Genomic DNA, 22,336 nt, shown 5'->3' with positions numbered 1-22,336 from the left:
TTACCTAAATGGGCAGACCAGCACAGACATACAAAACACCTCATTGCTGGTCTGTAATATTCCACAAGGGTATCAAATTTTCATCACAATATTACAAAGAAGCGATAACAGGAGGTCTTCCTGATGAATACATCATCCCTCTTTACATAAATTTAAGTGACATAACACTGCTAAGATGATTTATGGTGCGGGACAAATAAAACAAACCATCAAACATTAAGATTACCAAAAGGACAAAATCTTTTCTTTTTGTAGCATAAAACACAGAGACAATTCTGTGTTAACTTAGGAAACTTACAGTCTTTATTTCCAAAAGAATCAATACCATATCCAATGTGTGGGAGAGGGGATGCGAGTAGACCTGAGTATAAAGTCTGAGGTTTAGGTAATAGAAAACATAACAAAACGTTAGGGATTAGGTACAAAGCTTGTATGAGAAGGTTTAATGAAAACTTTCAGCCTTCCTCGGAGATGATGTCATATGTTAGTTACTGTAAGAACAGATGATGTTCCCTTGCATGTTTCTTGTGACAAGCCACCCCAAACCAGGAAGGATGGCACTTTGCTTGGCCTGTCACCATGGTCTCGATGTCACCTAGCTTTCCCTTTCTAAGGAGAACAGAGGGTGTTCTCTCTCTACATGTCACTCCTGAGTGTGAGCCACAGCAGCCAGGGCCCAGAGTAATGCTCTAAAGACTGGACCTGTTGTGAGTGGAGCAAAAGTCCCTGAGGCACGTGGAAAGACTACAGTCACACAGCTTTAAAGCAGTGGCTATCAGCCTTCCTGATGCTGCGACCCTGTTATACAGTTCCTCACGTTGTTCTAACCCCTAATCATACAATTATTTTCATTGCTACTTCATAACTGTAATTTTGCTAATGCTATGAATCATAATGTAAATATTTTTAGATAGTTACCAAAGGGGTCGTGACCCAAAGCTTGAGAACCACTGCCTTAGGTCTTTGAATCCTCAACTATTATGATTGAACACAGGACTTTAGTGGAAAAGTTTAAACTGAGACACTGACAATTACTTTAATTCATCAAATTTCAAACCTCTCAGGACACTGTGAAAATTGAAGGCAACAGCAATCATGAAGCTCAAGGCAGAGACCCTAGAAACGGCAGCTACCCTTTCTTCAGAATGGCAGACACGGGACTACATCACAAGCATTGGTTTAAACATCAACTTTCATCATTTCCCTCAGACAAACAGTAGCATAACATGAAGCATCGAGATCGAAGGAAATGGACAGAGATGGGGCTGCATCATTAGCTTGGGAACCTTCCACTTTATCGTCCGAGTCAGGATGGACTAGTTGGTATGACACATTGTGGGGATATTTCAAGATGTGCCTGTAGCATCCCGGCACATTCAGCTTCAGAGCAGGCACTCTAAACCTGCAGGCCTGCAGCCCATCCCTGCTGAGGACTCCATGGTACCACTGTCCTACTTTGTTCTCTGGGTACTGAGCATTGTATCCAAGTACTGGCAGAACCACCTGGGGAGGGCAGGGAGAAACCACAAAACACTGGTTAGCTCTCAGAAAGATATGCCATCATATTTTAGCTTTATGACTATGACCAGATTTGTAAAAAGAGTGTCAGGCTATAAAAACGACAGTTGGCCTAAGACATTTTGAATACTACATAGGATACGTTTAATGTTATCTGGTAAAGAAAAGAGCTAACTAAAACCAAAGACTCGGGAGAGTTAAGGCCATCAGATTATATCAGGTGTCACGGGGCAAACCAAAATTCAGAAATAAAGGTTGATTTAATTATCCAGTAAGGACTCCATCTCCAAAAGCATGCAATCCTAAAGCAGTCTTCTATGCCACACAAAACTATCTCTACTGCTAGCCACTATTTTGGGTGACAATCTGAAATTCCTTTTAATAAAAAGCAACAAAGTTATCAATCGACAGGAAATATTTTTTTCCAGCGGCATGTGCATGAGTAAATCTGTGATCTGTAGAGTTCTTCTCCTTTGCTGACTGCTAGACAGTGTGCTTGAATATTAAAAGGTATTTAGGAAAACAGGCAGAGTCCTCAAATACATAAATGAATCTCAAAGAAGCCAGACACAGAAGGCTAAGGCAGGAGTATGTGTTGGAATCCAGGCTGGACTACAGCCTAGACTTCAGAAACTTGATTTACTTGAGACCCACATTACCTAGGAAAATTGTATATGATTCTAAGCATATAACTCTATAAAATTGGCAGAAAAGCCAAACACATTAAGATAATAAATCATAAAAGATTTATTCCAAGATGATTATTTATTATATATATATATACTTCTGACATTCATTAAAGACAATTTAATTATCATTAAATTATTAAAGCAAACTTCCATACCAATGAGATGATATCCTGTTTATTCTCATATTAAGGATTAAATATTGCCTGGATATTTGAAACTGTAGGATGTAAAGCATTTTTATGTTTTTCAGAGTTGACAGACATTTGGATTTTGTAATCCTTGGCACAAAGAGTACTGCTTCACATAAACCAACAGCACAAAATAGCAAAGTATATTTAGAGCCTTTCCATCAAGTGTTGGAAATTCTGTCCTAATCCCGAGTCAAAACTCTTTTAATTGTCTTTTTTATGACACTCAGATTAGCAACCAAAACAGTAATTTTTAAAATCAAGTCTTCTAACACAACACAGCCCAAGCATATATTAATATTCACATACTAATGAATGATGGTAGGAAAATATTAAGTTTTTGTTTTCCAGAAGTAAGCCATTACATTTGTTTAAGAATAGAAAACTTTGTATGTACAGTAAAAGCTTCAATTACTAATATGTAATAGTGTGGAATCTGAGCTGAGGTGTTTCAGGCATCACCATCATCACCATCCCTATCATCAATCATCATCATCACCATCACTAACCATCATCATCACCATCATAAATCATCATCACCACCATCATCATCACCATCATTTGTCATCATCATCAATCACCATCATTCATCATCATCATCAACCGGTATCATCACCACCATCATCTATAGTGCTAGGCAGGATGGTACACACAGGGCAAAACCAGGATCAAGTCTTCAGTGAAACCAAATGACACAACACTGGTGAATTCTTCTAGAAATACCTTGGGTCCATTATGCATTTGATTATCAATTTTCTGTCACTATGCATTCAGATACTTGTACTGCTATAAAAAATTTTCACAACCCCCACATTCAGTCATGGGATCACAACCCAAGGTCTAAAAATCTGGAATATAGAAAGATCCTGTGTGAGTCTATTTATGTAACATTTTTTTCAAACATAAAATCACAATGATAGAAATAATTCAGTGTTTCCCATGAAATAGGATCAATGCAACCCTCGAAATAGGATTAATGTGGAGGTCAAACACTGGGAAACATTGGAGGGAGATATGAACATTGGGAAATCTGAGAGAGACATGAAACTATTCTGCTTAATGTTAAATTTTTCAGTGGTCATATGATTATATTTATCAAAAGGAAGCACAAATGATTAGGGTTTAGATTATAGCATAACAAGTTTAATAGAAGAATAGATGCAGTAAAGAAGCATAAATTGCTAGGATATAAAATATAACAATTTAAAAGTTCTCTAGGAAGGGAGGATTTGTCTTTAGGGGACAATGCTTACTTAAATCTATGTGACAGTAACTTTTAATCAAACTTACCTGGTGTATTGCATATGTGTTAGCTGATTCCTCCTCTTTGGTCACCAGATGAACCTAGTTTCATAAAATAGGATGGAAATGAGTGTTTTCCAAGTGTTCGGTGTTTCCTAACTCCGATTTATACACTGAATATACATAGGTTCAAACAATCTTTTTATAATAACCTGTCTCCATGAGCCACTACATAAAAAACAGACCAATTTTTTCTGCTTTAACCACATACTACTGAAGCAGGAAGGCAGCAACAATGGCTGCCTTGAGGTGACACTTTCCTCAGTCACCAACAAACAATGCCAAACCGAATATTTGTCTGCTTCTGTATAGCCAGCCCCGACCTTCAACCGTCCCTGTCCCCAGCAAACACAATGACATTTTATTCAGCCACGGGGTTTGTGGGTATTTATTTGGCATCTGAGGCCAAAAAGGAAGAAATAAAGAGCTGTGTGGTAATTAAGTTTGAGAAACTTTGCTGCACAACATCACAGAATATACAGCCCTCAGCTGGAGAGATGCTCAGCTGTTGGGAGCACTGCTCTTGTGGAGGACAGGCTTGGAGATGCAGCTGTGCCAGGATAAACCATGGGTTTTCAGGCATAGGGCCAATAAATTCCTGCTGGATTTTCTCTTAATTAGTTTGAGGGAGATTTCTATTACCTGAAACCAATTAGCTTTAATTCATACATGTGGAGTCCATCGTTGATTTAAGTAAAGCTTTGTCTATGCATAGCTTAGTCTATCTTTCCTCTAGTTTTGAAGGGCTGGGCCATGATGTACCTCTCTCTACTGGCTGATTCCCAGATTTACCCTGGGGTTCCTCCAGAGGAGACTTTTTAGGTGCATTAAATAGATGATTATGAATTTTTCCTTTCCCATCTCAGCCTTAGTTCTCACTCCTATAGAATAGGAGTTCAAGGACCAGACCTCTGAAATCCTTTACTCCCCTAAAATCCAACCATTTGCCACGTATAGCATGAAGCACCACTCAGGGTCTTGTCCTTGGTTTTAACCCTGTTATAATTGACTTAAGATAATGTTAGAGAGAGAAACTCTTTGTTCCTTTGTTTTACACCATTATGTGAACTCTCACCAGACTCATGGAATTCAGCTTCACTAATTAGTTCAAACCTATCGAGAGAAAAACGCCTGGTGGACAGGGAAGAAATGGAAAAAGCAAGTTTCATAAAATAGTCATGACATAACTTCATTAATATAAATGTCATAAAGTCACATGTATAGCAAAGAAACATAGCATCCCATATCTTCATAACATTACGGAACTTTCCTTTTTTTTTTCTTTTAAGCTGTGCTTCTCTTACACCTGTCTTTCCTCAGCATTATAGACAAATAAAGGTCACTTTCTGTGGACATTTAGGGGAGAACAGGGAGAAAGCTGGAGGACACAAGGAGGAGGCAAGGGAAAGCACCTAGCTGGGGTCTTCAGACTCGCCAGTTCCGGTGGTTTGAGGCTTGTTTTTAAGAGGGCAGCCTAACATGTCCGGTGCATTACACACACAGGTTTGTTTGTTTTGGGGACTGTGCTCTTTAGAGGGAGCTTTTCCACATATCATTCTGTACCATTTCTTCACTTAGCAACATGTAAAGCAAAGCCAGAGATGGTTGTGTGATATCATGACTGTGTTCTAACAATAAAGCTGCTTGGAGTCAGAGCTGACCAAAATTAACCAGAGGTTTTGGAGGACTGTGGGAGACAGCAAGGCGGGGCTGAAAGAGGTTCTCAGCCTTTTGGATGGAGGAATGGAAGAGACAGGAGGTCACCGGTGGCTGCTCTGCTCCTTCACTGACCATTCAGGTTCTTACCCCCGATATCTTGACTCCCAGTTTTTATTGATAAAGCAAACACAAGTGTTCCCAAAACCCAGGTGTCTTGCAATTACAGTCTCTGGTGTGGCAAGTCACCTCTTTGATGGACAGACACTCACTTTACTGCTTGAGACATGCTCGTCAATGTCTTCATCCAAGCAGATCAGGTCCCCTTCCACTACTCTGGACCCATAGGCTGCAAGTCTGTAAGACGCTGCCTCATTCCAAATCTTGCTGCTGTAGGCGTGGATGTAGAATATGCGCATGGAATGAGGAAAAGAGAACCAGGCTTGGGTGCAGCCTTCCGCTGTTATGCCAAAGCGATGCAGCGACTCCAACAGCGCCCGCTCTCGAACTCGGAACTCGGGCATCAGTGAGAGCGTGCCTTTGGCGTCCTCTGAAATGGAGAACAAATCAGCTGGTAGGCACCTCCACTGCAAAGCGACTTGGGGGACGTCTTTTTCAAGCAGTCTGGATGAGAGGCACTCATTTTGTGGAGACCCTGAACACAACTGGTTTAGCCCAACTATACTTTTAAAAGCTTGCTTGTTTTGGGGTTTGTTCGCGTTTTTTTTAAACTTTTATTTTCTTTAAAAAATAAAAAATAAGAAACAAGTAGGCCTAGCATTAGGAATGGCTGGCCAGACCAGACCCCTTTCCTCAGAACAGAGTTAATCTAATTCAGGAGACTGCCTAACAAAAAGAACTAATCACCAGGTACTAAATAAGCTGGCAAGCTGGAGGGGCATTGGCGTTTCTGAAGAACTGTTATGGACGTAGAGTAGAATGGCAGATGAAGAAACCATAGCCATCTCTAGCCTAGCTAATGGGTTTCGAAATGTGTATTGCTCAGCTCCAATGATGCTTATGGTGCTAGGTGCTTCTTGGACGCACTAAGACTTCAGAATGACTAACATGGGGATTATCTCCTCAGACTCCACAAGAAAAACAAATCATACACTGAGAGCAAAGCCACAGCTTATCTGCCGCCACACTCAGATCAAAATCGGGTTTCTTTAGTGCACCTGCAAACAATACATCAAACTCAAGTTTCAGAAGGGAGTCGGGAATACACGACAGCCTCTTGGAAACATTCCCTAAAGGACTTGATATCACAGATGAACTCTACTCAGACAGAGGCTTCACTGGTTGGTAAGGCCCTTCTACCATCAGCAGCAATGTGGAGTGGAACGTCAGGAAGGAGAAACGAAGGAAATACTTCCTGCCTCTCCTTATCCCCAAAGCACAGTTAGGGTAGACAAAAGTCCAAGCAAGCAGCCCAAAATGAAGTACCTGTGTCAGGCAGTCAAATTATTCAAAATGCAAACTATTACCCATTTGTTTCTTCAGCCTAACAGCTACTTCTGCTATGTCTTATTGTATGCATCTTAAGGAAAAGCCCATGTAGGGTGTTTTTATCTGTGTCTGTATTATTATAGATCAATAGAGAAACTTACATACCAGTTTGAAGAAAGTATTTCTTTGCTTTATTTACAGGATCATCCACATCTTCTGGTGTAAGAAATAATTTTATGGCCTTCACCTTGAAAAATTAATCAAGTAAACGGTTTTTTAAATGGCAAATTACTTTTTTTAAAAGATGTAAAATTCTTGGGCATCTGGAAAGGGTGGAAAATGTTGCTCCAATTTCTTCCTTAAGGTTTCAACACTTAACCGGTTTCACATATAGAGATAACCCTCCCATACAAACTAAAAGTATTACAATGAAACATTCTACTGGAAAGGCCCCCTCCTCAAGCATTTCATTTCTATCATTCTTTATTCAGCCAACACATGATAAAAACAGCAAAGGAATCAGAACTACCAAGCCATTAGCTTCACTTATAGTCTCAAGTTCTTTAAAATTTTGGTTCTTAAAAAATAAGTTAGGGCCAACACGATGGCTTGGTATTTAAAGGAGTTTGCCACTAAGTTCAGTCTCAGGACCCACGTGGTGAGAGAGAGATGACTTGGACAAGTCCTCTGACCTCCACATTGGCAAAATATAATAAAGTGTCTACTTTAATATTTTACTTAACATTTTAATAGTTTATTTTAAACCATACACATATAAGATGTTTCTTTTTAATTTAAAAAAGAAATCCACTTAATTCGTGTTATTTTATCACTGGGATTTATTTCTGAGTATGTAGTTCATAGTATGAAAGCAACTTAAAATAATTCATTCATCCTAATTTTCATTTCATCATCTTCTACAATATTTATCCAAATAAATATTCATAAAAAGTTAATACATCTGTGGCGGTTGACTTTCTGTCAACTTAACACATGCCAAGGTCACCTGGGAAGAGGGCGGCTAGTTAAGAAAATGTCCCCATCAGATTGGCCTGTGGAAAAGTTTGTAGAGTATTGTCTTGATTAATGATTGATGTGGGAGGGTCCATCTCACTGTGGGGAGGTGGATCTCCATTCTATTAAAGAAAGAAAGAAGGAACCAAGCCATGGGAACAAGTCAGTATTCAGGACTCCTCCATGGCTTCTGCTTCTGTTCTTGCTTCCAGGTCCCTGCCTCCAGTTCCTGCATTAGCTTCCTCTTTCTCCCTCAGGTTGCTGTATTAGCACAGCTACAGGAGACTGTGTGGGGTGTGACAGGCAGAGCGCCATCTACTGGAAAAGACTGAGCAATTTCAACAAGAGAATCATAACATATCAAGATAAGAAGTCCCAAATCACAAATCAGTGGACATGTAGGGTACAAAATGGAAAGATTAGGGAGGGAGTGCTTTAAGCAAAGAAAGAAGCTGTGGCACGCCAGCGTCAGGAACTGGCCTCCAAGTTAGTGCTCATGATATCCTCTCTTGGTACCCACACATGGCACAGTCCTCCCCTCTATCTACCGGGTCTAGTTATATGAGCCGAACTCAGCTAAAGGTCTATCACTTTGCCTGGTCTGTGGAGCTGCAGGTTACTCGATCAGTGGATCTTTTATTCAGTTATAGTCAAGGAATCGTTGGTCAAGTCTATGTCATCTCAAATAAAAGCTAAACGCACAGCCACTGTATATAGTTGACCTCCTTATAATGTGAATCCAGTAGCTGTCATATGATATAAAACATGACGCATGTGAACTGGCTTTTGGGAGCTCACTCCCAATGGGGATACTTTGCTCAGCCTAGACACAGAGTGGGAGGGCCTGCACCCTGCCTCAGCTGTGAAGTGACAGACTACTCTTGTTGACTCCCCAAGGGAGGTCTCACCCTCTCTGCGGAGTCAAGGGGGGGGGATGGTGAGGGAAGGTGGGAGGAGTAGGAGGAAAGGAGGGAGGGGGAACTGGGATTGGTACATAAAGCTTTAAAAAAGGTTGTTTTTAAAAAAACATAAATAAAGATAAAATTGGCTTTCATAGGAAAAAAACAGGATGTGTGGTGTGTATGAGAGTGTATGAACATGCACACACATGCAGTTATATGCCACCATTAGGTATGCAATGAGCTTATACAATAAGTACAAGAGTTAAGGTTATAGTTTTGAAAACTCATACCATTTCATTCTTCAGTAAAGCCAATCCAATCTGGTCTGTTTGAATTTTCCTTCCTTTCCCAAACCTCTGCGGTCCATAGTAATTCACAAACCCTTTAGTCTATGAACGTAACAGAATGTAATAAATTAGAACTTCCTAAAACTAGTATGCCAAAGTATAATCAAACATTTCTCTTCATATTTAATTGACAAATCCGGTAACCACCAATAATAGAGAGGGGCCAAATGGCCTGAGAAACGCTGAGCAATTACACACCAGAAGGAGAATGGGGTAGATTTAAATCAGCCTGAAAACCCTCAGGGGGCAGTGTGTGAAGGGGAGAGCAAGGGACAGACAGGGCTGAAAGTCAAGACCCGCCTAGGCTGGGAGACCCTGTCTGGGAAAACCAACTAACCCAAAATTTACCACGTGAGGCCAATGAAGACCAAAGCTTTAAAACAGTCTTTGTTCACAACAGGGAGGGGTCCCTGGCACATGTGACCTGAAGAGTTAAGCCAAGAGAGGTGGGGTGTACTGGGATAAGGTGCACATTAAACCTACGTATCCTCCCCTCTCAAGCTCTTTCTTGTATTGAGATTCTTCTGCGGGGGAGGGAGGGAGAAGAACAAGGAGGCGAAGATTTCTTTCCCCACCCCACAGCTTTGTTCCTTCATAGTATTCACTTATCCTTTCCTTCACCATGGTTCCTCTCTCTTACTTCCCCAGGAGGAATGACGTCACCTCTGGATGCCATACTTCAAAAACGTCATATTACTCAGAAGAAATATGCAATTAAAATTGGTCTGTGTGAAACAGACAGAGAGAGCACATGTATGGCCATGAGCCCAGGGGCTTTCTTGAAAATTATGATTCCTCTACACAGTTTATGAGAGAAATAAACAGTCACTCAACTGATAACCAAGACAGCACCAACTCAAGGCTTGTCAATAAAAGACGTTAAGGTAAGTTGTTAGCAGTACAGCACAAAACCAGCTGCAGATAAAGTGAGTACGCCCCATATTAAATCTCAGCTCTTTAAAAGTTATTTCAAAGTTGTATAAAAACAGTGTTTGGAAAGCTTAGGATGACTGGAATAATTATCCCTTCAAATTATTAAACATAACTGAAAGTTTATAACCAGAGCTCTCTCTAAAAGAAACCTTCAAGGAACCCTTATTATTCAAGCTACTCAACTTCATTTCTCATAAAGAGACTTTTAAAGTCTATTGTCTGTCAAAATGGTATGGTAGGCAAGGAACTCCCCAGGCATGCCTGATGACCTGGTTTGGTCCCTGGAAGCCACAGTGGAAAGAGAAAACTGACTCCTAAAAGCTGCCCTCCGCACATATGCACACAGACACACATAAACGTGCACTCACACATGTACTCACATACACACTCATATACATACAGACACACCCACACACTCACACACATATACACAGACACACATGCACTCATACACAGACACACTCACACACAATAACACACACAGACACACATGCACTCACACACGTACATATACTAACACAGACACAACCACACATACGTAACCATGTACATACACACTCCTAAATAAATAAGAAATTTAAAAGAGCTGTCTAAAGCTAATATAGTTTCTAATGGGACCTTGTCAACAGACAATGTATTTTCTTGACTACCAAAGCAGACCTGGTCATAAATGCTGTCTACCTGTGTTTACAGAAATCCCTTCCATTTTTAAAGGTTTATTTTAGTAAGTTTTCAAAAGGAAAAAAAAGGTAGAATTTTTAGGTAGGTCAGTCATGAAAAACAGACCATACATGGAGTATACAACCCAAGAAGTATTACATACAAGTCAAAGTGCTGACTTTCAAGATCTGTAGTGGCCATTTCTACACAAGGGCAGCTGACTGCAACAGGAACCATAGGCCCACAAAGCCAAGAACATTTATTATGGAGCCCTATGGAGAAATAACACTGAGGTTATGATTGTGTGTGCACATTCAAATGCCTAACAAGTATTACTTAAAATTTAAGAGATGTACTCAGTCTTTACAAACACAGGTAACAAAAATTAAGGAAATAGAGGCCATGAATTTGAGAGACAGCAAGTAGGGGTTGGTAAAAATGGAAGGGCGGGAAGGAGGAAGACAATGTAATTATGTTTTAGTTTCAAAGAATAAAAAATTTAAGTAAAAAAATAAAATGTTTATGATTAAAAAGATGTGCACAACTCTAAAAAGTAAGGTAACTATTTACCCAAGATTTCTCTAGAGAATCGCTACAAAGGAGCCACAGTGTGAGCCTTATTTATGCTAGCACACACTCCTGAGGGAAGACGCTAGACAACTTGTTTCAGAGAGCCTCTTCTGGGGATCAAGCAGTATACACCTGCAGCAGGCTTTCTCTTGAACCACCAACCAATTCCCAAATCAAGATATGTAGACTTATTATTATGAATGCTCAGTCTTAGCTTAGGCTTGTCCCACCAGCTCTTATAACGTAACTTAACCTGTTTCTCTTCATCTATGTTTTGCCTCAGGACTTTTTACCTTTCTTTCCTTGTACACGTCCTACTTTTCCTGTTCCCTCTGTGTCTGCCTGGCTGGTGGCTCCCTAGCTAGCTTGTCCCAGGTATCTCCCTTCAGTGCCTAGATTTCTACTCCTCCTTATTCTCTCTGCCCACCAGCCCCATCTATCAATCTTCTGCCTAGCTCCCAGCCATTCAGCATTTTATTAAACCAATCAGGTCCTTTATGCAGGCAAGGTGAAACAAATGTAACCCATCTTTACATAGTTAAACAAGTGCCAGCCGGGCGTTGGTGGCGCACGCCTTTAATCCCAGCACTCGGGAGGCAGAGGCAGGCAGATCTCTGTGAGTTCGAGACCAGCCTGGACTACCAAGTGAGTTCCAGGACAGCCTCCAAAGCCACAGAGAAACCCTGTCTCGAAAAAAAACAAACAAACAAAAAAAAACAAAAAAAAACAAAAAAAAAAACAAGTGCCATATAAACAAATGTAACATACCTTTACATAGTAATATTCTGCAATATAAACAAATGTAACACATCTTTACATAGTTAAAGTAATATTCTACAACAGTCTCTTTTAATTTATGTTTATGTTTTCTTTTACAATAAAACCAATTATCATTTTAGAAATTATATATATAACATATATATGTTACAGAAACAATCATTTTTAATCTGAGAGGATTACAGAGATTTTCCTGTAATACAATTTCAAAATTGTATTTTCTTACCTTAACATTTTGTATTGCCTCCAAAATTCTCTCACTTAGGCTTGCAGAATCATTTGTTTGATTTTTTAGATTCCTGATGACAATTTCAAAGTGATTTCCCTTAAGTTGGCCAAGTCTGAGAGAATCACCTACAGATCGAATATTAAATACATTCATTCTCTTCTTTTTAATTTCTTCCTCAATATCTTTCAACCTAGAAGTGATAAATCATATAATTGGTTAAATCTTGATCTAAAGAAATCATATATTTAGTACAAACTTTAAAATGATGGTTGCCAGGGAACTCCTTTCAAAATATAAGAATGATGGGAGGCTGGAGAAATGACTCAGTGGTTAAGAGTACTGGATGCTCTTCCAGAGGACCCAGGTTCAATTCCCAGCACCCAGGCACAGGGGTTCCAACATCCTCTTCTGGCTTCTATAGGCTCCCAGTGACATATAGACATATATGCAGGCAAAACATCCATGTACGTTAAATAAATATGTAAAACGTTTTGGTGAAATTATAAATTAACACTATTGAATATACACTAAATATTCACTATTACAGGACTAGACTCAGAGGGCTAGTTTGGCAACATGAGCAGGTGTATCAGCCATCTGCCTTCTCCTCAGCTGCAGGGGCAGAGCCTCCCAATGGCCATCCTGCCCTAACTTGTCCCTTTCCTTCTCAGTGTCTCTCCCAACATCACCGAAGAAGAGAACCCACCAGCATCAGTGATGCTGCTCTGCATACTTCCTTACTCATATGTTCAGTTCTCTGCCAACTTTATAAAACCAGATTTCAGGATCATGTTAAAAAAAAAAAGAGTATCAATTTTTCTTTATTCCTTTTTTCAGTTCCATAAAAGTTGCCTATTTTATTTGGTAGACTGCTTGTTGTCCTTCTAAAAAATTTCTTGATTTCCAGATCCACTAGATACTATTATTTAAAGGTACTTAAAATCCCACACCCATGGGCCAAATCAAGGTCATCTCTCTTCTCTTCCTAGGAACTAATACTGTTTATGGTTGCCTTTGGTTGTTAAAAATTAGCCTTTGTCTTAACAGTACGATATCTGAATTCCTATCATCCAAGATCACCTTTTTAAGGTTTTATATAGGCCTTAAAAGAATCTCCTTGCAAATATTGTAGGCTTAGGTTATAATTAAGTACTAAAACATGAATGGCACATCCAATTAGGAGTAGTTCTGATGCACAACTCAGCTTGGGCAAGTTTAAGGAAAGCATCCAAAAGTTGCAGAATATTAAGTACACAGTATCATTTACAGTGAAAAACTGAATAAAATCCATTTTTTTTGTTTGGGGGGGTTGTTTGTTTAGTTTTCAAGACTGGGTTTCTCTGTGAAACAGTTCTAACTGTCCTGGGACCTGTTAAGTCTTTTACGAAAATTATTTTGAAACTCCCAGCAAAAACTCTCATTATTTTATTACAAATACTTAAATTACACAAGTAGTGCAATTTTCATGTCTGTGATATGTGCACTCTGAAAAACATCTTGAAAATCAAGTGTTTACTGTAGTTATTTCTCAGCAGTGCAGGCATTCATGAACTGTTCTTTTTCTATTTTCTAAATCTGAAGAAGACATTGTTTCTTTTAAATGGCAAAATTATTGCTAAAACTTCATTGCTCTGAGAGGTAAAATTTGAGTACTATGTATTCTATTTAATAAGAATGCATTTTTTAGGCACAGGAGACCATGTCCTAAATAGAACACCAGTAGCACAGACTTTGAGAGCAACAATTAATAGATGGGACCTCATGAAATTGAGAAGTTTCTTCAAAGCAAAGAACACGGTCAACAAGACAAAACGGCTCCCTACAGAATGGGAAAAGATCTTCACCAACCCCACATCTGACAAAGGGCTGATCTCCAAAATACACAAAGAACTCAAGAAACTAGACATCAAACTACCAAATAATCCAATAAAAAATAGAGAATTTTCAATAGAACAGTCTCAAATGGCTGAAAGACACTTAAGGAAATGCTCATCATCCTTAGTCATCAGGGAAATACAAATCAAAACCACTTTGAGATTCCATCTTACACCAATCAAAATGGCTAAAATCAAAAACACCAATGACAGCTTATGCTAGAGAGGATATGGAGAAAGAGGAACACTCTTCCATTGTTGGTGGGAGTACAAACTTGTACAGAAACTGTGGAAATCAGTATGGCAATTTCTCAGAAAATTAGGGATCAACCTACCTCAAGACCCTGCAATACCACTATTGGACATATACCCAAAGGAAGCACATTCACACCACAAGGACATTTGCTCAACTATGTTCATAGCAACATTATTTGTAATAGCCAGATCTTGAAAACAGTCTAGATGCCCCTCAATTGAAGAATGGTTAAAGAAAATGTGGCATGTTTACACAATGGAGTACTTACTACTCAGCGTTAAGAAACAATGACATCCTAAAATTCACAAGCAGATGGGCAGAACTAGAAAAAAAAAACCATCCTGAGTGAGGTAACCCAAAACCAGAAAGACAAATACAGTGTGTACTCACTCATAAGTGGATACCAGACATAAAATAAAAGATATCCAGCCTATAATCCACAACCCCAGAGAAGCTAGAACCCTCTTCCAGAAACAGATGGAAGCAGATGCAGAAATCCACAACTAACCAATGGGCCAAGCTCCTGGAGTACAATCAAAGTGAGGGAGGAGAGATAACATGAACAAAGGAGTCAAGACCATGACGGGGAAATCTACTGACCTGAGCTAGTGAGAGATCACTGACTCAGGTCTGACAAATGAGAAATCTGCATAAGACCGAACTAGACTCTCTTAATATAGGTGACAATGGTGTGACTGGGACAATATTATGAGGCCACTGGCAGTGGGTCCAAGACCTAACACTAATGTACAAACTGACAAAGTGGAGCCCATTCTATATGGAGAGATACCTTGCCCAGCCTAGACACAGGGGTGTGGGGGTGTTGGAGAGGTGCCTTGGTCTTGCCTCAACTAGATGATGGGACAGACTTAGTAGACTTCCTAGGGGAGTCCTTACCCTCTCTGTGGAGCAGATGGAAGGAGAGGGAAGTAAAGGCAGTGGGAGGAAAGGAGGGAGGGGGAACTGGATTGGAATGTAAAAAATAAGTTTAAAAAAGGAAAAAAAGAATGCATTTTAAGTGTGGGCTTATTATTAAAGCACTATAATAATTAAGAAAGAGATTTATAAATTTTATGTGTCTTCAATTATGCTTTTCTGAATGCAAGTGCATATTTGAACATAGTATCAGATGTTTATAACAATTGAGACAACTTGAAATCTATCACTTGTCAATTTCTATTCCCAAATTTCCTATTTTCTGTAAGATTTTTTCTTTGATTTATGTGTGTGTGTTTGTGTGGGTGTCTTGTGCAAGGGGCCAGGAAAGACCAGAAGAGGACACTGGATCCCTTGGGGTAGACTACAGGTAGTTGTAAACCTCCCGTCATGGGTGCTGGGAACCAAACCTGGGTCATCTGGGAGAAGAGGAAATGCTTTTAACCCCTGAGCCATCTCACCAGCCCCAAATTTCATATATATTCAATGCACATTTACGCATACACTGAAGACAACTATTTTATTAATGTAGAATGTGCTTTTTGGTATATAATCAGTTAGTTAATATTGATATTAAGGATAAGCTGGTTCCCATCTTATTTTGCATTTTAACTTTATGCTTTACTAGAAAGCAATACCATATTACCTCTGTGGAGTCACTTTTCTGACAACCATCGATTGATAGGTGATTGCTTTCTTGTCTTTAAGGCCGGCGTAACTGAAATCTGAAGGTATGACACCAAGCTTGATGGCTAAAACACCAATTGCTTCAAACATCTCCAGATTTTCCTTCTGTAGGGTAAAAGCTGAAACAAAATAATCCTAGATTACAAAAAGAAGATGCCATCCATAATTACATTCTTCACAAAACTAACAAGTTAGGATAATGAATCTAAAGTGAAGTGTGTTTTAATGAAAACATAAAACTAGCATCACAGATCTCAGCTGTCACTGTTGGCTTGTTAAATGCATACATTAAAAATTCACAGCCTTTTCCTGCACTTATAGGACCACCTTCCAGTTTCCATGGGGACTATTTTCATTCATATATCCTAAATTTCAACATATAATACTACTGATTTGTCACATTTCTATTCAGTCTTCAGTCCTCTTGGTGAACCATTAACTCTAACTTCAGTGAAACTAATTTAGACTCAATATATGAAAATATTCCCATGTCTTGATTCATTATCCCAAACTACTGATACTATTTCAATTAATATAAAAAGTTAGAAGCCCTAAAGATACTTAAACCACAGGGCAGCAGTTCTCTTCCTATATGTAAACCTATATTTACTTTTCCTTCAAAATAGATGAACTTATCCATAGAATGGCTTTCCCCACATTTATATTTGTGGATGCTAAGCTTTAAATATATGAAAGATTTCCTAAGTCCAAAGGGTTTAAACATGCCTGTGGTCCCAGCACTTAAGAAGCTCGAGTATGGGATCAGCCTCTGCTATGTGTGATTGTGCCTCAAGAAAAGCAACAGCTAGGGGTGTAGCCTAGGGTTAGAGGGCAAGCCTTGCATACACAAGGTCTTTAGTTCAATCCTAGGCAATGCAAAGGAAATTTCACCCCTGTCACTGTGAATTAATGCAATGTAAAATCAAACCCACATCACACCAAACTCAAACCTCTTACTTAGACCAGAGTCCCCATGTCACACGGTCCTTTTCCCGTGCCACATGCATGTCTGCATGCTGTTAAATGCCTGCTAAATGAATGTGTAAGGCATGACCATCGGAAACACTTTCTATCATTCAAGTAAGGTATTTAGAAGAATTAGCACTAGACTTGTACTCTGACATTTCATAGGCTCCATCCAGCCTAGGATGTCCTAGTAGCCTCCAAAGCAGCAATTCTCAAAATACATTCTGTACTGCCAAATCAGCAGAAAATGCTTCTGGGGGGAACTGAGGGAATTCCACTCTAACCCTTCTGAATCTGAGACTGGAACAAGACTCAGAAACCTGTTTTTACAGCACTGCTGAGTAGTAACAATGCATATACGGGAAGCCTGATGAGCCAGCCAAGTGTGCAGGCCCCCATCTTGCTACAGAGATTATTCTTGTCCTTTCCCAAGGATGACTGTATGTCCATCTTATCTCCAAATACTTAATTATAGGTAAGATTATTCTGAAAACAAAAATACTCTAGAAACCACTCAAATACAAAACAATTGCTTCAACTTTATGCATATGTGGCTGTTAGCTGTAAATGTCTTTACTATTCATACTTAAGTCATTAACTTTCACATTTAGCATAATTTGCAAGGCTTTCTCCTTCCCAAATAATCAGTCCATATATTCTTTACAATAGCTCTATGACCAGGCCTACTTATCCAAATTACTCACCTTTCACAAAATGTATGCGAGAAATGATGATTTACAAAATTACCTGTATATACAGCTTTTGTTCCCTCACACTCACGACGAGCTCTCTTCCCATGCTTATGTGCTTTTTCCCGGAACCTCACTGTTATGGCTGTGTTTGCACTCCCAGCACTGTGGCTCAGCTCAGAAAAAGACTTGGTTTCCACAAGGTTTCCAAACTTCTTGTTGAGAAAATGGTGCACAGCTTTCCTGTGGTCTTTGTTTGTATCGGGTTTAAAGGTAAACTTGGAATTGTCTTTCTTTGCATCCAAATATTTGAAAAAACCAAGCGCTTCTTCTTCAGATACCAAATGGCAGAGTTCTTTATACTCAGGATTTGGTTTTACAATGACTTCGCTGCTTTTTCCTACAGTTATCAAAAAAGGAAATTTCTGCCTAACAGCACTGTGTAAAACAGCCCTTTGGCTTTTGTCAAGGATCCTACCTAGAGAGAGTTCCAGAGATGGTTCAATTAACTCGGATTTTGAATTCCACATCCCTTTGATGTCACAGGCAAACTGCTCCAGCAATGTATGAGTTTTTCCATCTAGAAGTGAACTTAGTAAGTCAATGTTTTCTTTTTCACATTTAGAAGTCACACCACTGACACTGTCTTCTTTGTCTGAGCCAGATCGATGACTCTCATCACCATCAGAGTACCCAGTTGAATTAGCGGCTTCTTCATCACCTTCATGGTCTAAGGGTACATCTTGAATATTTAGCTTTGGCTTTTTGACCAAATGACTTGGCTCGGATTGTGTTTTACTGATTTCATAAACAGATTCATTAGTGGCCTTGCTGACCAGTTGTCCCTGTTCATCAATCTCAGTGACAACAAAGTCACTTGGGAAGGTTTTTATAGTGCCCTGAAATCCAACATGATCATTAATGAAACATAAGGAACTAAACCTGATTCCACTATCCGCGTCCTCGTCCATTCTAAACAGTGCCTACAAAAGAGACAAAACAGTCAGCTACCAGAAACACAGGTAAGAATGAAATTCGTTTGCAAGATTCATTCAGCTGTCTTCCTCTTAATTCTGTGTTCCCTAAAAGGCACTAATAACTTCTTTAAGGAAGTATCCTACTATCATATAGCAAGCAGAGTTAACAGGCCAACTATCTGTAGCCAAAGTAGTGGTTTGTATCTTGATTTCCCATTCAATCCACGCTTCTATTATGCAGAATTAAAATGGCTCAATTTTGAGCTGGAGAAATGGCTCAGCAGTCAATCAAACTTGTTCTTCCAGAGGACTCCAGTTCAGTTCTCAGCACCCACCTAGCAGCTCACAACCATCCCTAACTCCAGTGACAGGGGATCTGCTGCTCTTTTCTGACCTCTGCTGCACCAGGCACACCTGGGGTTCACATGTGTATATACACACAAACACACATAACAAAATTTTAAAAAATGTACTTAAAAGGTTTAACTTTCAAAAAAAAACATAAAGTGGGTCAATTTCAAGTTCATCTGAAAAGAAAGAATAGGTCTCAAGATCTGGTTCTAATCCCAGAGACACTGTGGTGATATTTTTATACATTGCAAGTTAGATCATAAGGAAGAAAAGTCTACAGTAAATAGGTGTGAGAAGTTCTCTGTACACTTAAAGGTAGGCTTAAGTCAGTCCTGGTCCTTCAGCTTTCTCTAAATTCCCTACAGGAAAGATTCAGAATTCTCAAGCTGATGAGAGGAAATTTGTACCCAGTCACTGGCACCAGAGTAAAGAAATCCTTATAGAGTTTTCTTGGAGCGGGACACAAGAGCAATTCTACAAGGAACCCCGCAGTCCCCATACCACTATCACATACACATGGAGCGGTGGGAAGCAGCTTCACTACTGGCTCTTGTATTTGTCATCTTTGTCTAAACTACTTAACCCCCGCCCCTCTCGGTTCTTTCCATTGGGCCGTGTACAAATCACAGTGAATTCTCTGTTCTCATTTTCACATTTACTTTTCTTAATTTTTAAATTCCCTGCAGTCCCCTCCATTCCATGCCCCAATTGAATCCTACAGATTTCTCTTCTTCCTTCCCTCTGGGGGGCACATTTTTTTCTTTCAACCTACATATCTTAGAATCTGAAGGTTAGAAACATGACCTATTTTTTTTTCTTTCCAAACAGGTTCTTTTCCGTTCTGCCTTGGTTCCTTTGCAGACTGTGTCCCAGCCTTTACCATGTCCCCACATCCTCCCTGATAACTCCTCCATTGAGACTTCCATCCTCTTGCACAGAACCTCTGAGTCACCCATGTGGATCATGTTTCTAGCTCCATCCCATACTCCCTCTCTTCCTCAGCCACCACCCCACTCCATCCCAGCCACGGCCCCACTCCATCCCAGCCATCTACTCTTATGGTCAGTCTTTTTTCCCATCACCAAAAAACATCACCACCTATAGAAATCTGGTTCCCAAAGGGAGTGGCACTTTAGGAGGTGTGGCCTTGTTGGAGGAAGTGGGGCGGACTTTGAGGTCTCTTTTGCTCAAGCCTCCCTCAGTCTGACTGTTGGTTGACTTCCTTTTGCCTGTAAGATGCAGGGCGCTGCTCCAGCACCACATCTGCCTGCCTGCCACCATGCCATGATGATAATGGACTCAAACGTCTGAACTGTAAGTGAGGACCCTCAACTGTTTTCCTTGTAAGTTGCCATTGTCATAGTGTTTTTTTTTTCACATCAATAAAAAGACCTAAGACTCTGATCAAACCTATTTTGCCATTCTTCAACAGCTCCAACTCCCAAATTCTTAGGCATTATGGCAGCCTCTTTACTCTTTCTGTTCAGTCAACTTTTATCTACTATGTGTACCACCAAAAATACTGTATTAAAAGGTAACCCACACCGCAAGGGTTTAAAACCCTCTTATTACATTTACAACAAAGCCTAAACTATCTAGCCTAAGATTTTGTATCCTGTCTGTTCTGCAGTATGATGTACCTGCACCCACGGTTAAACTGGCTGTCCTCACTACCTTTGTAGTAACTTCCTGCTCAATCTTTTAGGATTCACTTTCTCAGAGGTTTTCACTGATCTAATAACCTGATCTGTGGGAACCTGAATGGCATTTTCTTTCACAAAAACCTGATGTAATTTTCTATATGGAAAATGTTTTATTGTTTACTGTTCACCTTCCTCAGTTTAGTGTCAATTCCACGTGAGCAGGAATTGTACCTTGCTCACTACTGATTAGCCTACATTTAGGACGCCACCAAGCACATAATAGATGACCACTGCAAGCCTGCAATTAATACTGGTTGTTGGACAAAAACGACCAGAACACAGTAAGCTGTAATGGTGATGAGGAAGAAGGAAGAGTTAACTTTTGTTTGTGACCACCAGGAATGGTATGATAAATTGCTATTTAAGTCTTTGAAAATAGTCATGCAAGTACAAACAAAACCGGCACTAAGCGGGAGGGGAGAAGCCCTGACCCAGCAGTAGGAAGAGGGAGTAGTAGGGTGGCAGTTTTGGAGAAGACAGCTGAAGTCATGCTATGAAAGACACAGAACGCTCTGTCAAAGGTTCGAATCTGCTTTGTGGGGTGTTTCTAAAATACTCAAGGAATTCTGAAGTCAGGGGTCCACAGGCCTCAGGAACCCTAGGGATTCTAGGAAAGGCAAGATCATAGGAAGGCTTTCTAGGCTAGACATAGGGACAGCCGGGCGACGAAGGCATTCCAGCAGCTCAAGTGGTGGAATGCAAAGCTGAGCGGGTTAGGCTGGCAGGAGCCCCTCCGCTGCTCCTCAGGGCAAGCCGAGGCTGAGGAGGAACCCAGCCCTGGAGAAGGGCTGGGGGCTGGCTCCCTGAGACACACACACACTCACACGCCACCCTGCTCCCTCAGTTTCCGCCACGCCTTCCTCCTCCCCCACTCCAAGCTTCGCGCCACCCCTATCCATGTCGCCCTTCTCGGGGCCGCCAGCCTGGAATCTTCCACGTCCGCCACTCTTAGACCCACGCGTGACCCAGCACACCACTAGACTAACCGGCTCTACCTCGCTTCCGAGAGAAAGCGGGCCTCCCTGGAGACACAGTGCGCATTCCCGGAAGCCTTCGCCTGCCCAGCCTCCTACGGGGACATTTAAAGGGACAGGCTCCCATTTGTGTCGTTCCTCCCCTTGATAGAGAGCGGCCCGTAGGCACCTAGAGCAATAGAGGGCGGGGAGGGGAGGCGTGGCCTTCCGGGTTAGCCCCGCCCCTAAGCTCTCATCCTCCGGGGCTGCTCGCGCTGCAGTCCCGCTCGGATCTGGTGCCCTGGGAAGTCTTGTCACCCTGTCGCAGACCGTCTGAAGTCTCATCGTGGCCCCGCGCGTCCTCCCGTCCCGAGTCCTCGCGGGACCGTGGCGGGGCGCCGGTCCCCCTGTGCAGGAAGCGAGGGACGTCAGAGAGGAAGTAGGTTGTGGGACCGGGCTAGGAAGACTTATCTCAGGCCACGACCTCGTTGCCATCCTCTATCCGAGCCCGGTTCGCGACCGGCTCGCCTCACCCCAGAACCGGGAAGTGGGCGCACCTCCGCGTAGGGGGCCCCGCAGCCTCTGCGCCGCGCGGGTCCGCTGGTGTCTTGCTTGCTCGCTCGCAGTGGGGAGTATAGGAAACTGTGTGTCACAGCCCATCAACAGGTGGAGGAAGGGGGTCAGCGCAGCACTGCTTGGAAGCCAGAGAA

The 22,336-nt window shown here is 40.9% G+C and overlaps 2 protein-coding genes across 3 annotated transcripts in view; one reads left to right on the top strand and one right to left on the bottom strand.

Annotated features, from left to right (window-relative positions):
* Positions 1 to 280: 280 nt before the first annotated feature.
* Pus7l (pseudouridine synthase 7 like) lies at positions 281 to 21,971 on the bottom strand. 2 transcript variants are annotated; one of them, XM_040753922.1, is made up of 9 exons: positions 21,660 to 21,971; positions 17,701 to 18,625; positions 15,947 to 16,106; positions 12,232 to 12,424; positions 9,009 to 9,107; positions 6,968 to 7,049; positions 5,626 to 5,903; positions 3,686 to 3,739; positions 281 to 1,503 (listed from the first exon to the last, which is right to left on the bottom strand). In XM_040753922.1, exons 1-9 carry the CDS (start codon positions 21,969 to 21,971, stop codon positions 1,180 to 1,182), a joined length of 2,427 nt encoding a protein of 808 aa, XP_040609856.1. In that variant the 3' UTR covers positions 281 to 1,179. The 2 variants fall into 2 exon arrangements, with proteins under 2 accessions (XP_040609856.1, XP_040609857.1); XM_040753923.1 differs by having other exon boundaries at positions 21,669 to 21,971.
* Irak4 (interleukin 1 receptor associated kinase 4) overlaps positions 21,926 to 22,336 on the top strand; it is a 22,932-nt gene continuing 22,521 nt past the window's right edge. The window contains exon 1 of the mRNA XM_013111016.3: positions 21,926 to 22,065. The gene's annotated coding sequence lies outside the window, so the exon portion shown is untranslated. The remainder of the gene's footprint in view (positions 22,066 to 22,336) is intronic.

This window comes from Mesocricetus auratus, unplaced genomic scaffold (genome assembly GCF_017639785.1).
Source record: "Mesocricetus auratus isolate SY011 unplaced genomic scaffold, BCM_Maur_2.0 Super-Scaffold_100010, whole genome shotgun sequence".
Taxonomy (NCBI): Eukaryota; Metazoa; Chordata; class Mammalia; order Rodentia; family Cricetidae; genus Mesocricetus; species Mesocricetus auratus.
This window is presented reverse-complemented; position numbering and strand designations above follow the sequence as displayed.

Excerpts from the sequence above, each read along its gene's own strand:
- Pus7l (XM_040753922.1), bottom strand. The coding sequence starts at position 21,971 with ATGAGACTTCAGACGGTCTGCGACAGGGTGACAAGACTTCCCAGGGCA. Across the intron at positions 16,107-17,700 it reads AACAAAAGCTGTATATACAG|CTTTTACCCTACAGAAGGAA; the intron begins GTAATTTTGTAA and ends ATTTTGTTTCAG. Across the intron at positions 7,050-9,008 it reads CTTTACTGAAGAATGAAATG|GTGAAGGCCATAAAATTATT; the intron begins GTATGAGTTTTC and ends TAATTTTTCAAG.